We start from the raw sequence: 14,994 nt of genomic DNA on the forward strand, positions 1-14,994 counted from the left end.
TCCACTTTCGCTCCGATCCTCGTCGTAGTCTATGAGGAGATGCTCAATGCAATGGCGCCCGTAGCACTTGCACTATGCTTATTTGCCACCGTCCTTCTATCTGCTCTACCACCTGCACATGCATTCTGTTGAAGCCTCCCCGGCCCAACCCCTCGATGGCAGAACCGACGTCATCTTCTGAGTACAAGATCTACATCATTCTGTTGAAGCCTCGAGCGGACGACGAAGCGTGCCAGGGATGGTACCGGTCCTTCCTCCCTGACGAGGTCACCTCCGATGGCAAGCCACGGCTCGTCCGCTCGTACAAAACCCTCTTCCACGGATTCGCCGCCTGGCTGACGGAGGAGGAGCTGGAGGCCGCGTCCAGGAAACCCGGCTTCGGGCACTGGTTCCCGAATGGGATGATGTACCCGGCCGTCGAATAACCACCAGACTGGGAACTAGATTCAAATATGAGTTGTACTCTAGATCTATCGGGTTCCAATTGATTCGGCGCCAAAAAATATCTACCTACGAATCTAATTAATTGCATACCGGTCGTCGAATAACCACCAGACTGGGAACTAGATCTTTTTTTCGCGAATACGCAAAGCTTGCGTATCATTTCATTGATAGAAGGAATATAATGAGTACAACAATGGGTACAACACATGACACGAACACAGGTAGGCGTGAACATGGTGCCCGGAGCAGAGGACAAGGGATGCTCGGCCCAAACAGAGAATACAACACAGCTAAACCTACCAAGCCCAAACCTAGAGCGGCAACACTAAACCAACAGTAATACCAACATAGCCAAATCCAACTCCGGGGACACCGCGAGCTACAAAGATAGCGCCTTCAAGAAGGAAGACAACATCGAGACGTCGCCGCCATCCGGTCTGGAGGATTCAGACCTAGGGTTTCCCCTGAGCTCGAAGAGGGGCGCAACTGAAGGCAATGACAGTGCCTCCAAGAAGGAAAACGACACCTGCAGGCGTCGCCGCTGCCAGCATCGGCAAGCCGAGCATGGGTTTCTCCTTGGCCTGAGGTTGAGCAATCCCATAGCCGCCGAAAGTGGAATCGATGATGAGGGAGCAATGTTGGTCGGAGCCTCCGCGTTATAGGGGGTTGGTGTGACTGCACCTGCCGCCGGAGGGTGGCACCGCTTCCGGACCCACGAGCATTGGATGGGAACTAGATTCAAATATGAGTTGTACTCTAGATCTATCGGTTTCCAATTGATTCGGTGCCAAAAAATATCTACCCATGAATCTAGTTAAATGCATACCCGGCCGTCGAATAACCACTAGACTGGGAACTAGATTCAAATATGAGTTGTGCTCTAGATATATCGGTTTCCAAACTGATTCGGCGCCAAAAAATATCTACTTATGAATCTAATTAATTGCCTATGTAATTAACTATCTGGCTAATCAATCGCATTTGTGGCTTAATTTCTAAAATGATTCAGCGTTTAGTTTAGAAATTGTTTCGCATTAATGGATTGATTTTAAAATAGATTTAACGCTCCTTTTCCAAATTATTTTCGTCCCAACGAGCGATTGCAGACGTAAATAATTGTCTGGCTAATTAATTGCATTTATGACTTGATTTCTGAACTGATTGGGCGCTTAGTTTACAAACTATTTCGTATTAATGAATTGATTTCCAAATTGATTCGGCGCTTGGTTTTTAAATTATTTTCTTATTAATGACTGTGTACCAACGAACGATATACGAACTAGGAGTAGAGATTGAGGTCAATTCATCGGAAAGTCCGAAGCAAGCTCAATAATCATCATCTTATTAGGAGGAGTCTGGAAATCTGAAGCCCAATAAAGAACCACAATTTTAAGTAATCTGCAGACCAGCAAGCTCACAGCAATGAGGTATCGCCCAACAGAGCAAAACACTATACTGCCGGGGACGAAAATAAACAGAGCAAAACTATCAAATGTGGGCGCTGCTATAAGTCGCTCTTAGCGAGCAATACGGGTTTGCCGCTCGCATAACCTGTCACACGCAGCTCACCTGGGCCAGCCCATTGTGCACGCCATCCGACATGCGCAAAAAAGAGTCACACCTGCTTCATTTTCTCATTCTGGTTTTGGGAACAAATGCGCAAAAATCTTCGCGGACTGATAAAGTGTTCGTGAATTCAAAAGATATTCAAGGATTCAAAAAATGAGCACCAATTTATAAAAGAATCTGGAAAATGTTTGCACAACGAATTTGAAAATTGTTTGTGAATTGAAAACAAATAAAATACATAAACACAAAACTAAAAAAAGGAAACAATTGGAAGAAAAATATGCAGGAAAACAAAATAAAAAAATAAAAAACCAGAAAAACCAACCCTGAGATAGAAAAAATTGCTCCCGAACCAAAAAAACTTGCAGTAAAGAAAGCAAAAAAAAATCGCTCATTGATTTCCAAGAATGGGTGGAAGCTTCGAAACTAGTGAAAGAAAGAAAAAAAAACGGCTCAACACTTTCCAAGAATGGGTGGAAGCTTCGAAACCAGTGAAAGAAGCTCAAATGTGGGCATGAGCCATGTGCTGCAATTGGCATGCCCACATGTTCCAGTCCTGACCCGTATGCGAGAGGACAAGACTTGCCTGCTCCCCGCGCGTGCGCCTATCCGTGCTCCCGCATATGTGGCTTGATTTGATTGGAACAAAATAAGGCCCGGCCCCACTCCTTAAAATCAGGGAGAGATGATTAGATTAGAAAAAAAAAGACAACCGTAGGATGAAGTGGGAGTACGAATGGAAGCATAGGAGGGAGCAGACAAGCCGGATCCTATACGAGAAAAGGAGACCTCCTAATTAGCACTTGCAGCTCCAGGAACAAGCATGCCCCGCTTGCTGTGGGGCAGCCCAGTTACGTGACATTCCCTGCCTCGCTCGTTTGGGAGATGCGATTAACCGTTTGATACCCCTCAAAAAAAGATGAGCCGTTTCGATGTGCTAAAATATGATTAAACATTTGACTTGCCTAAAAATGTTTGACCAACTGACAGGTGACCAAATGAACCGTTGACTTCTCAGAAAAAACTGAATCTGGAAAATCTGTAAATTTGAAGAATTTCACAAAATTTGTAAAAAGTTAAAAAAATAATTAAACACGAATTTCAAAATCTTTTTGAATTTGAAAAATATCATAAAAAAGTTCATGAAATTTGAAAATAGTTTACAAGAATTAGAAAATAGTTCATGAGATTTGAGAGAGGTTCACAAATTTTAGTAAAAGTTCATGAACTTGAAACTTTAGAAAAAGTTCACGAAATTTGAGAACTAATCCACCCACCAAATCCTGAAGTTTTGAACTGACCCTATCCCCTTTGTCTGGTTTATAACCATGCTCCTTTCTCCAGCAAAACTCCTGCAAAACATGTGAAATAAAAACACCATTCCAAATGAAGCAAAAAAGTGTAGCACAGAAACAAAGCCAATCCATGTACTAACTGCTCTTTTATGCCCGGCCGGGGCAATCAGCCACCAATCGCCATTCAAAATTTTGTATATAAAGCCGTGGTACATGCATGATGACACTTTAGCAGATTGACATATATAAGTGGTTGGGAGTAAAGAGTTGATGACAAGTCTGACTAATCAAGCTCACCAGGTCCACGTCACGCTTGTGCACATGATTATCTCTTTGATAAGCCGTTTCTTTGTTCAGTTTATATATATGGCACGAAATTTCCAGGATAACAGCATTTTGGAACTAGCTAGGTCCCATCTTCACCAATATATGATGTTTAACAATGTGGAAAGAATTATAAGTCTCTCAAAATTTGTCAAAGTCTAAGCTTGACAGCTTAACAATGATAGCCGATATTCTTGGACCACAAGTGTCAAAGCCATCGAGACTTTGTCCCTTGGTCAACATAGCCGGTTTATACAACAACGTGGTGACAGTTTAGTAAACAAGCCAACCCATGATAAAATTGTAAAAGAAAGGAAAAATATGAAAGTTTAGGAGAGAGCATAAATATTCCAATAAATAGACAAGAGTTTTTACAAATTTTGCAACACAACAATTGTACATATTATAATTGGGAGGGGAACAATCATATATATTATAGTCATTATTTATTTTTAAAAGTCAGGATAGCCATGGAATTTGGTAAAGCTACTGTAGTTTTTTTAATCAATCCCAAATAAAAAAATGGCCATATATTTTAATGTTTTTTTTGGAATATACTCTTTATTAAAAAAACTGTTTTTTATTGTCCTTTAATTTTCACTACTTTTGTGTTTTATGTTCTTTCTTTTAGATCACTATCTGAAAATCTTTGTTAACACAACTTTCTCTTTATCAAAAGAAACTTCTTCTTCTTCAAAATTGCTCATTTTTGAAAGCATATTTCCCATTTTCTCTTCATTTCAGTCGAGTTCACAAAAAGGAAATTCTATTATTTTCTATTTTATTTTTCATTCTACATTATGTTGTCAAAATTTTATGCTGCCTGAGTTGCCATATGATATGAGCAAAAGAACACCCAAGTCATTGTTAAAGCCGTTTCAATGTTGCAATGACCAAACCTAAACGTTTTTCTTTTTAACATTTGATAGACAAAAAAACTCGTATATTTTGTTGAAGTACATACTACTACCTGCATAACTAAATATAAGACGTTTTTGCAGTTCAAACTACAAAAGCGTCTTATATTTTTGTTTCGGAGATAGTACCATTAGATAACCAATGCATGTCAATACACACACACAGAGAGAGAGAGAGGGGCAAGTTGCAAAACGGTGCGATCAACTTGATGATACTATTATATATTATAGATACCCAAGACATGTCGATACAAGAGAGAGGTGAGGAAACCAAGAAGACATCCTTGCAAGTTGCAAAACGGCAGCAAGCAATATGCAAGTGGCGCTAGCTTTTGATGCTGGATGCAGCAACACTAAATACCTAGGTTATTACCCTACATGTATGGTTTCCTCACCTGATACACATATATACATGACGAGATCATTATATATGTGTACAGACTATAGACAGATTCTTAATTAGTTGGTTATTATAGTAGCTAGATGGGATCTTAAGCGGTTCAGGTCAGGAGTGAGCTGCCCAGCCGCCTGCTAGAGCAGCACCAGAGAAGGGCTATCGAACGGAGGGCGGCCATCCGGCAAATGTTACCAACTCCAGCTGCTACATTCTATTGCTTACATCATGGCGAATTATTCCATCAATTTCCATGACATGGATCTTCTACTCTTCCCGAAATGAGACTATTTCAGCACAAATTATGAGATACAACATACGACATACAAGCTTATCAGATAGTACAACATACAAGTCTTCTCTCATATTGTTATTATAGTAAACGAATGCAACAACAGCCGTCCAACTTAATCAAGCAGGAGAGGATCGACATTGCATTTTCATCAGGAAGTGTTTTCAACAGAAATAATCCATGATACTCGATGCAAAACAGAGCTGAAATCCTACCAAAAGTACACACAACCTGAACACAGAGTACAAGCATCCAACAGAAACACTTGTCCAAAAGTAAACAGTCCTACCTAAACGATCCAACTGAATTTAAATCATTTTTGTTAGCAAGAAGTGAAAGGAAGAGCCGTAGCTGCAGGGCTCATCCATCCTAACAATCCAACAAAAGCCAGACACGCATCACCCCTGCACTAGTAAAATGAAATGGGAACAAGACATGTGAATTTGGGAAAGCAGTTCACTTCACCTTATAAAAGAGGAGAGGAGATGCTTTCATAATAGAGAGAGATGTATAATTATGAATACCTCATTCGATCGGCTATCAGTCCCGTTCTCATTTCCTCATCGCTATCAGTCCTGTACCAATCAGATCCCCTGCTGTTCAAAGCGAAATGGAGTTCATCCAAACCGGTCAGGTTACCAAGCTCTTCTATGGCACCAACTGAACTCCATGGCAATATCCAACCAGACCAGGAGACAACTCGTAATTAAGTTCCTCATATTTCCAATCCCATGTGGTATCTTTGTGATCCAAGTAAGTAGAACCTGTAGCTCAATGAGCCGAGCAATTCCCGGTGGCAACTCTTGTATGTTTGTCCATATAAGATCCAGCGTCTCTAGATCATGTAGCATCACAATTTCTCATGGTAGCTTTGATAATGTCCATGCGCCTAGGTACTTTAGTTGGAATAATTTGCTCATATCATACTCCTCCAGATTCTCACAATCTTCAAAATGCAATACACGTAAACTTTCAAAATCAGAAAGGCTAACTCCAAATTCCTGATGCTGATTTGACTGTAAATAAATGATCATAAATCAATGTAGAAATTATTTTATAGTATTTTGAAATGCTAACTATAACTATTAGGTAAATTCTTGCGTAAGTTAAAAAGACATGACGCACACAACTCTTCTATCGATCTAATGATAGCATTTTAAATGCCCTTAACATCTACGAATCTTATAGTCTGAACATAATCACCGAAATGCATGAATCTGTGATGTTTAGAGTCTGAATTTAATCATGTCTTGACACTAGATTTCTACAAAATTTGGTATCGCACACATTGATCCAAGTTGCACCAAAATAGAACGTCCATCTTAATAGTTGTCTTTTTTTTAGAAAAGGAGGATGACCCCCGGCCTCTGCATCTGAGCGATGCATACGGCCACTTTATTAATTATTATCACAAGACCTTACAAAGCCATACAACAGCAAGACTAAAGCCACCGTCTAAGCAACAACTGTCGCTACACCTATCCAATTGATGAAGGGGCGCAGATAGTCTGGACCTAATACCAAACACACATCGCAGCCAAACCTAAACATCTAAGACCTGAGATCCCAACCAGGACGCCTGCCGGGTATGGGCCATCTACCAGTCCGGCGCACTCCTCAACCAGGACGCCTGCCGGGTATGAGGCCGCCGCAGCCACCTGCCACCAATCCTTCTTCAGAGCTGTACTGTTGCATGTACCGAGCCAGGTCTCTCTGCCATCAACGCCACCACGACGCCCGACAGCGTCGTCCTCCTGCGCGAGTCCATCCTCCCACGGCGAACTCCAAATATGCACTGCGCCACGCCGTCAAGATCCGTCGCCATCGGTGTGTAGGATGAAGCATCGCTCCACCAAAGAATCCATCCTCTGGTCCCTTCACGTGTGTACCTCCAAGAATGACGCCACCAAGGGAGGAACGACACCAGAGCGCCGCTGTCATCCGATCATCCGATCTATGGTTTCCTCGGAGGTAGCAGAGAGTGGCCTTGAACTTCTCCACGGCGATGCCTTCAAGAAAGGAACAACGCAGATAGCGCCGCCACCGCCAGCCTTAGCAAAAGCCGAAGGCAAGTTTTCACCCAGATCAGTTCGAAGGGATCCAACTCTCGTGCACAGGCCGCCGTCACCACCAGCACCATCAGGCAGGCCCTGGAGTACCGGCAGATCAGCGAGCCGCCGGCACCACCGCATCCAGACCGCCGACCACGCCGGGCCGCTGCCATCCGCCGCGCCGTCCGGGTCAGAGACGAAGCCGCCGACCGCGCACAGGGACCGCCGCCGAGAGCCCAGCGCCCGCCATTGCTTGCCGAAGCCAACCGCCGCCCGAGCACTGATGCCACCATGGAGCCATCAGATCGGGGAGGAAGACATCGCACGCTGACCACCCTCAAACGGACCCCGCCGCACGCCCGAGCGCCGGCGCCACCGTGGCGCCATCAGATCGGGAGGAGGAGCCCGCGCCTCGCCGCCCTGCGCAGACCACGCCGCCGCCATCGCCGCAACGCCACCAAAGGGGAGCCCCGCAGATCCGCCGAGCCGAGCCGAGCGCCGCCGCGAGGGCCGGCCGGCCCGCGCTGCCCAGGAACCTCGCGAGGAGGGAGGGAGCCCCGTCGCCGCCGACGCACGCGCGGGCTTTGCCCGGCGGCGTCTCCTAGCGGCGGTGAGGGAGAAGGAAGGCGAGAAAGGGGAGCGGCAACGGCGATCTAGGGTTCCGCCCGGGCCGCTCGCGGGAGCGGCACAAGGGACGGGAGTATTTCTTTAAAAATCTGATGTTTGGAACCGAATGTTAAAACCATCTTAATAGTTGTCTGGGCATAAAAAAATAGTTACTTGGTCTAACACCAATTTCTGCACACACTGAACCATGTCTGATTGCAATGATCTACCCGAGGACAAATTACAAATATTCCATCTCTGGATACTGTAAAATTATAAGACAAACGATACCACAACATGTTCGTAGATTATCATCAGTGAGGATAGCAGAAAAATTGAGTGGTTTAATGCATCATTTTAGGTTGATTTTTTCATCACAAACAACGATCAAAATAGCAGACCAACTAAACTGAAATGGTGAACTGAAGGAAGATTTATGTCAAACATTTTTCAGCATCTTATAGCCAGGTTTTGGAACGAAAGGTTTACCTGTGGACTGTGGTAACTTGCTACTACCTATGTGCTACAATCCTTTTCCAAAAAAAAAAACCAGCGTGCTATAATATCTTAGGTACATTTAGTTATATACTACGCGAAAAATTTCAGTATGGTGCATGTGTGGTAAAGTATTCCTACAATTATGCAAGCCATGTGGCTAAAGTACTGTTAGGGCTGTGAAATATTGTGCAATCTTCACTGTGTGCGAAATTAATAGTGGAAGCACTAAAGATACCAGAAATAATGTAAACTACACATGTTACGTTTGCGGAGGGAATGGTAAAAGCTAAGTCACCTCATATCTTCTAGCAGCTCTCTCAGCTTCGCAATAGATGTCATTTCATCCTAAATGTCAATGTCTTTTATGAATCATCTGGGAAAGGCACTTTGTAGATCACATCCTTGATAATCCTCTTTATATCCGGCTTTTGTGAGACTGATACAAAGGCTTGACAATGATAATGCCCCCGAATCTTGTGATAGACCTCATGCGCTAGAGTTGTTTTCCTCAATCCACCAAAACCAACAATGGACAACACCCTGCGATGACGCTTGGTCGACCTGTCTCCTTCCATCATCCATTGGCAAGATCGCCTCTTGGACCGTCAATGCCCACAAGGTGTGCTTCCTCTGCAGAAAGAGCAGACAGCCGAGGATCCACGGCTGCATGGTCAGAGGAGGTGCTACAGGCAATATCGTCCAGCTTGCAACTGCCCTTCAGCTCTTTCACTTTCTTGACGCGAGCCTTCAGATCATCAACTTGGTTGTGATTCCACGCCGAGACCCAAGTGTCTTTAGACGGTGAGCAGTCTTGCGAAAGAAGTCCATGAAGCTTCCATGGCGCCCGCCACTGCCAAGCTGATGAATGAACTTGTCGACACAATCTTCGATGTCATAGGCCAGCTCTCTCACCAGCGATATACATGCCTTCACTTCGACATCTGGATCAACTAGCATGGTGTACTTCTGGACCGCAGCATGCATGCTAGTCAGCTCGGATTTGAGGGAGCGGATCTCGCGACGGACCCCTTTCAGGCAGCCGCACTCACCGGCAAGAAAAGCGGTGAGCTTCACCAGGAGGGGACCCAACGTGCCCAGTGAAGCGCTCACCACCGGCGCCATCAGTCTCTGTCTCTACTCCTTGTTCTGCACTCCAGCTCTTGTTTGTGTGTGTGATGGTTGTGGGGAGAACTCAGACAAGCAGGAACACGGATGAAGGCCTTGTTACCAGACCAGTTGCAAGATTTACCTTGGATAATAACGATGGCTGGCATGTGCATTTGGTCAACACGCCTCACGCGCTGCTAGCATGTGCTGGAGCTGGGCCTGAGTAAGTTAATAACAACTTATGTCAGGTCACAACAGGTAGGGAGAGCCTCGTTAGCAGTAATGAATTCAGGTTAATTATAAAACCGAGGCAAAACTTTTGGCCCTCAAGCGTTCATCTCGATAGCCACTTGTACTACATATTATAGTTACACTTTGTTTTACGCGCTGGGTGCGCGTACGCGAATCTCATACAAGCATCACAGCTGGATTCAAACCTCGATTAGTCAATGGCGGCAACTGTACACTAGCATTCAGATAGGACAGAGACGAATGGCCAATGTATCGACTTTTTTAGCACCTAAATTGGATTTTGTTTTATGGCTGAAATCATGTATGTAAGCCTCTGCTTGCCTTTCAGTTTTCGCCATCCAAATTCAACCCCTCTAGTCACCTTCTCTAAAATAACACTAGTGCATATCCACAAGCCCCCCATTTCGGATCCGAATTCGGATCGGGTCAACGAACCAAGATTGTTTCTGCTATGATGTGCCTTAGGCTGTTTTATGTTGTGGAAAATAAACAGCAGCTGTCTAGAGAGAGAATAGTGGTTTCAAAAAGTAATTTGTTAATACCTGTCGATGCATTTCGGCGCACAATCTACTCTGTTTGCGCGTAGCTGCAGCTCAACTACTGAAACAGACATAGATGGCGAGATTACGGCACAGCTTCATCCAATAGAAGAAACAGCTAAACCATGCATGCCAGTTAAGTATCATACTTGTATGGGCCAGGCATGAAGAGAGCATTTCCTGACTGTACCACCGATGTGCACGTCCTTCTCAGCTGCATAAAACGAAATAATAGGAGGGTGAATACATGTAAGATGTACCTAACTGCTACTTTCTGGATTTACACCAAGCCTAGCAATTACCACAAAGTTTTTGTAATTTTTTTGTAAAACCAATTGTGACTACGGTGCTATTTGTACACGGACAAGGGGGGTATACATGTGTCGCTTACTCACTTGTGAACAAAAAGGAACGCTCGGGAAAAATCTAATCACTAATGATACTGATAACAACATGGAGATCAACCACAAAGTGGCAAGTTGAACTATTTGCAAGAGATAGCCGATAGAGCAGCCGAGTCAATGCAAGAACCTGGCGGCTCAAGTGGAAATGTGGAATATCTCTAGGAGCCTCAGACGTCCATATCAACTCCATAATAAAGAACCTAAAACGCGGTGAACTTCATGCGCCTACCACTTTCTGTTCAGCAGGATAATGACATCCACCCAGTTGGAATAGCCAGTTTCAGATTAAAAGTTAGCACTAAAAACGTTCAAACGGCAACTTCACCCAGCACGACGCGCCATGGGCAGTAATTTTGCTTCATCTAGAACAAAACCAGCAGCTGTTTAGAGACAAAATTATGGAGCCAAAGATTAATGGGCAAACACATGTCGACACATTTCTAATCAAACAAGATTAGCAAATCTTACCTCACCTTTGCACCAACTCTGAATGCACGCTCAACCACCGAAACAGACATGGATGGCAGGATTAGGGGACATCTTAATCATTGCACCTCCAAACACGCACTCCATACAATTATAGAGGAAACATCATAATCATTCCGGTTCAGTGGTTGCATTATACTTGGTTATTGAGCATGCCTGAAAGGAGCGTTTCTTGGTATGTTGGTTGGTCGATTTACCAGATGAAAGCTGCAGAAAAGCATGTAGCAGCAGCAGCAGCACTCCAAATACTACTACTACAAAGAGAGCAAACTGATGATAGGCCTTCAAACTTACTGCAAAGATAGCCGGCCATCAGAATATTCTACGAGCTTTTGAGATGCCAGGATTGCTGCAAAGGTAGACGTTAGCCTTCTCGGTTTCATAAAAAGGAGCAGTATAAAAGACAGTAAAAGAAGGATAAATTCATGTGTGGTTGCTGCCCAACTTTCTATGGCTTTACATCAGGACAGTGATGCAGGGTGACTGGCAGTTGCAACACTTGCATAGATCTGAGGGCAGTAAACAAATATCCTGTTTCAGATATGTCATCCAGAAGAACTTAAATATCTGAATATGATTAAAATACCTGAAGTATGACGACAAGGAGCTACATCGGAATTTCAGTCAGACAGCCGCAGATTATTTTTGCAAAATAATAGTAATAATGAGGACTTGTTCTCCGTGGACAGATGAAATGAATATGGTGCATTGACTTGTGAACAAGAAAGGAACACCCAGGGAATCTAATCACTTATAAGCATAGCGATAACAACATAGAGATTATCCACAAAGTCATGATATATCTGCAAGCGATTGATGATAATAGCTAACTCAAGAAGAGCAGAAAATATCTACGACGATATATGTTTAACTGAACCATTCAAACATTGTAAACACCAGGCCACATTAAATTAAATACACAATGCGGACATGTAAAAAGTTGGGTAACTTCATGTGTAATTGCTGCAACTTTCTATGATCAGGACAATGATGCAGGGCAATTGGCAATTGCAACACTTGCATAGATCTGATGATAGTAAACAAATATATTGTTTCAGATATGTCATCCAGAAGAACTTAAATATCTGAAGACGACGGGCTACATCGAAATTTCAGTCAGGCAGATTATTTCGCAAAAATATTAATGAGGTCTTGCTCTCTGTGGACAGATGAAATGAAAATGGATGCATTGACTTGTGAACAAGAAAAGAACACCCAGGGATTCTAATCACTAATAATCATAGTGATAACAACATACAGTAGAAATTATCCACAAAAGCCATGGTATATCTGCAAGAGATAGATGAGACTAGCTAACTCAAGAAGCCGGAGACTAGAGCGGAAAATATCTAGGAACATATGTTCAACTGAAGCATTCACACATTGTAAAGACCAGGCCAAATTGAATTAAATGAATCAAAAATCATCAAACACATTGTTTGCTAGTACCAACAAAACAATTTATCACCTAGGTTCCAAATGCTCAATTCAGAATCACAGTGGACATCTCCCCTGTAACTAATATAGCAGATTGCTGCTCCTATGTACAACACCAATTCTGTTCTACAAATCGTCGTGTTTCCTTTCTTTCTTCTATAAATACATAAAAACATAAAACAGAAGCAATCAGCAACCTTTTTTCTTTGGGTTCAGAGTTCAGGACTATCTCTGCACCATCGTGTCGGCATGGCCGTCTTCCAGCCTCCAGCTCATGCTCCGGCTTCTCGAGCCATGGCTGAACACGGCGGAATGATCCGATGCCTCGGTCATCTCCTCGGGCCTCATGTGGGAGGACGAAGCGTGGGAGCTCGCCGAATGACCGCGGCCGAAGCAGGCAAACATATTGCGGAAGACGCGTCGAATGGCGCTCCTCTCGGTCGACCGGCTCTGCCTTGACCCCCACGAGATCCTCCTCGGCGCGCCGCCGTGGTTGAAACCGCCGTCCATCTCCGTGTAAACGACCGGGAGCTCCCTCTCCTCGGGCCTCCTCCCGCCGGCGAACCTCCCGACGGCGAACCCGCCTCCGGGCAGCCTCCAGATGGTCAGGCCCACGGTGGTCTCCTCCTCGGCCCCGGCGCTGGCGGCCTGTGACCTTGCCGCCGCGGTGTCGGTGGGCATCTCGTGGCGGCAGACGGGGCACGAGTTGCGGAGCTGCAGCCAGGGGAGGATGCAGTCCTCGTGGTAGATGTGGGCGCAGGGCATCTCCCTGGCCTCGGCGCCGAGCTCGAAGGGCTCCTTGCAGACGGCGCAGTGGCAGTCGGCGGCGACGTGGGAGGCCGCGATGGCGACGGTGGGCATGGACTCGACGGCCGCCTTGGACGCCGGCGGGGTCTCGCGGGCCCGGGTGAGCCCGCCGGCCTCGATCTGCGCGAGCTGGCCGAGGAGGCGCTCGAAGCCGGACCCCATGAGGAAGTCCGACATGCTCTCCGGCAGCGGGCGGAGGCCCGAGCCCGCCCCGTCGTCGTAGAAGAGCTCGAAGCTGCTGGCCGCGGCGAGCGCGCTGTCGTCGTCGCCGTTGTTGTCTTCCCCCGCTGCCGCCCCCGCGCCGAGCGCCGAGCGCCGCAGCACGATGACCGGGTTGAACGGCGCGCGGTCGCCCCCTCCCCCAGCGGAGGCGGCCGCGGCAGCAGCAGCGGCGGCCCGGCGGCTGCGGCGGAGGCGCAGGTCGTTGGCGTGGTGCGCGCGCGGGCGGCGGAGGTAGGCCGGGGCCGGCGGGGTCCGGCGCATCTCCTCGAGGAACCCGCCGCCGCAGTCCGGGCAGGCGACGTCGCCGCCCCCCTCCGGCGACGACGCGGCGCGCACGAAGCGGTCGCAGCTGTAGCACCAGTAGGACGCCGCGCTGGCGGCGGGGGAGGTATCCATGGAGCGAGAAGCACGGCAAGAAAAGATCCTGACTTTGACTTTTTCCCCCGAGCTCAGATCTGGGCGGCAGAGCTCAGCACCGGAACGCTCCTCCCTTGGCCGGCGGTTATGCCTCACCCTCGGCGACCGGTCCGGCGACGTAGAAGAGGAGAGCGTCGGATCCCGTGACCGGCGGCGAGGGTGGAGGAGAAGTGGTGGGAGGAGGAGGAGGAGGTGGGGGGCTGGTTGTTGGGTGGGGGAAAGCCGGAAGGGAATGGAGGAGACGGTGGGGTGGGGGAGGGAGGGGGTTTTAACCGGCGGGCGACAAATCAAAGCGCGTGGAAATGGAAACGGAAGCGGGGAGGAAATGGTGGCTGTGGGTGTGGGGAATGAGAATGGCGTGACGGTCGGTCTCCGACGCGGCTTGCTTCGTCGCCGTTTCTTTTCCTCTTCTTGCCGGAATTGCCGCCGAGGAGAGGAGGCCACCGTTTGTACTCCTCCATTTTGGTTTGGTTTGGTGGCAGATAAATAGTTGGCTGCCATATGCACATGACAGATGTGTTTTCAAAATTTTGTGGAACATCTAAAAATATGATTTATTTTATTACTATTACTGTAAACTAAATGGTGCAAATAGGCTCGAGAGCACAAAATCCACTTTGGATAGCTGTCTATCTACAAATAAAAACTACACATGCAAAGTTATTTTCTTTCAGGGATGTATTCATATTCGCTGAAGCAATGAATCGGACTTTTGGGTTTTCTTCAATCTTTCTTTTACTCCCTCCGTCCCAAAATATAAGAACGTTTTTCACAACGTTCTTATATTTTGGGACGGAGAGAGTAGTAAAGAAGGATGTCCCGGCTTTGATAATTTCCTAAAACCAAAAAGACTATTCATTTGGGGAGCAGGGGAAATGTGTTTGTGAATTCTTCAAGTCATCTTGGACTAAAAAAATGCCCCAGCTAGCCTTC

At 46.1% G+C, this 14,994-nt stretch overlaps 1 protein-coding gene and 1 pseudogene across 1 annotated transcript; both read right to left on the reverse strand.

Moving 5' to 3' along the window:
• Window positions 1-7,295: 7,295 nt before the first annotated feature.
• On the reverse strand, window positions 7,296-12,412 carry LOC123186655 (disease resistance protein PIK6-NP-like; annotated as a pseudogene).
• A 226-nt stretch (window positions 12,413-12,638) lies between these two features.
• Window positions 12,639-14,315, reverse strand: LOC123186642 (E3 ubiquitin-protein ligase RDUF1). The gene has a single exon (XM_044598371.1). It carries the CDS (start codon window positions 14,038-14,040, stop codon window positions 12,841-12,843), a length of 1,200 nt encoding a protein of 399 aa, XP_044454306.1. The 5' UTR covers window positions 14,041-14,315; the 3' UTR covers window positions 12,639-12,840.
• Window positions 14,316-14,994: the final 679 nt, after the last annotated feature.

This window comes from Triticum aestivum, chromosome 1A (genome assembly GCF_018294505.1).
Source record: "Triticum aestivum cultivar Chinese Spring chromosome 1A, IWGSC CS RefSeq v2.1, whole genome shotgun sequence".
Taxonomy (NCBI): domain Eukaryota; kingdom Viridiplantae; phylum Streptophyta; class Magnoliopsida; order Poales; family Poaceae; genus Triticum; species Triticum aestivum.

Bases quoted from the DNA above. Each gene is read 5' to 3' on its own strand.
- LOC123186642 (XM_044598371.1), bottom strand. From the start codon at position 14,040: ATGGATACCTCCCCCGCCGCCAGCGCGGCGTCCTACTGGTGCTACAGC.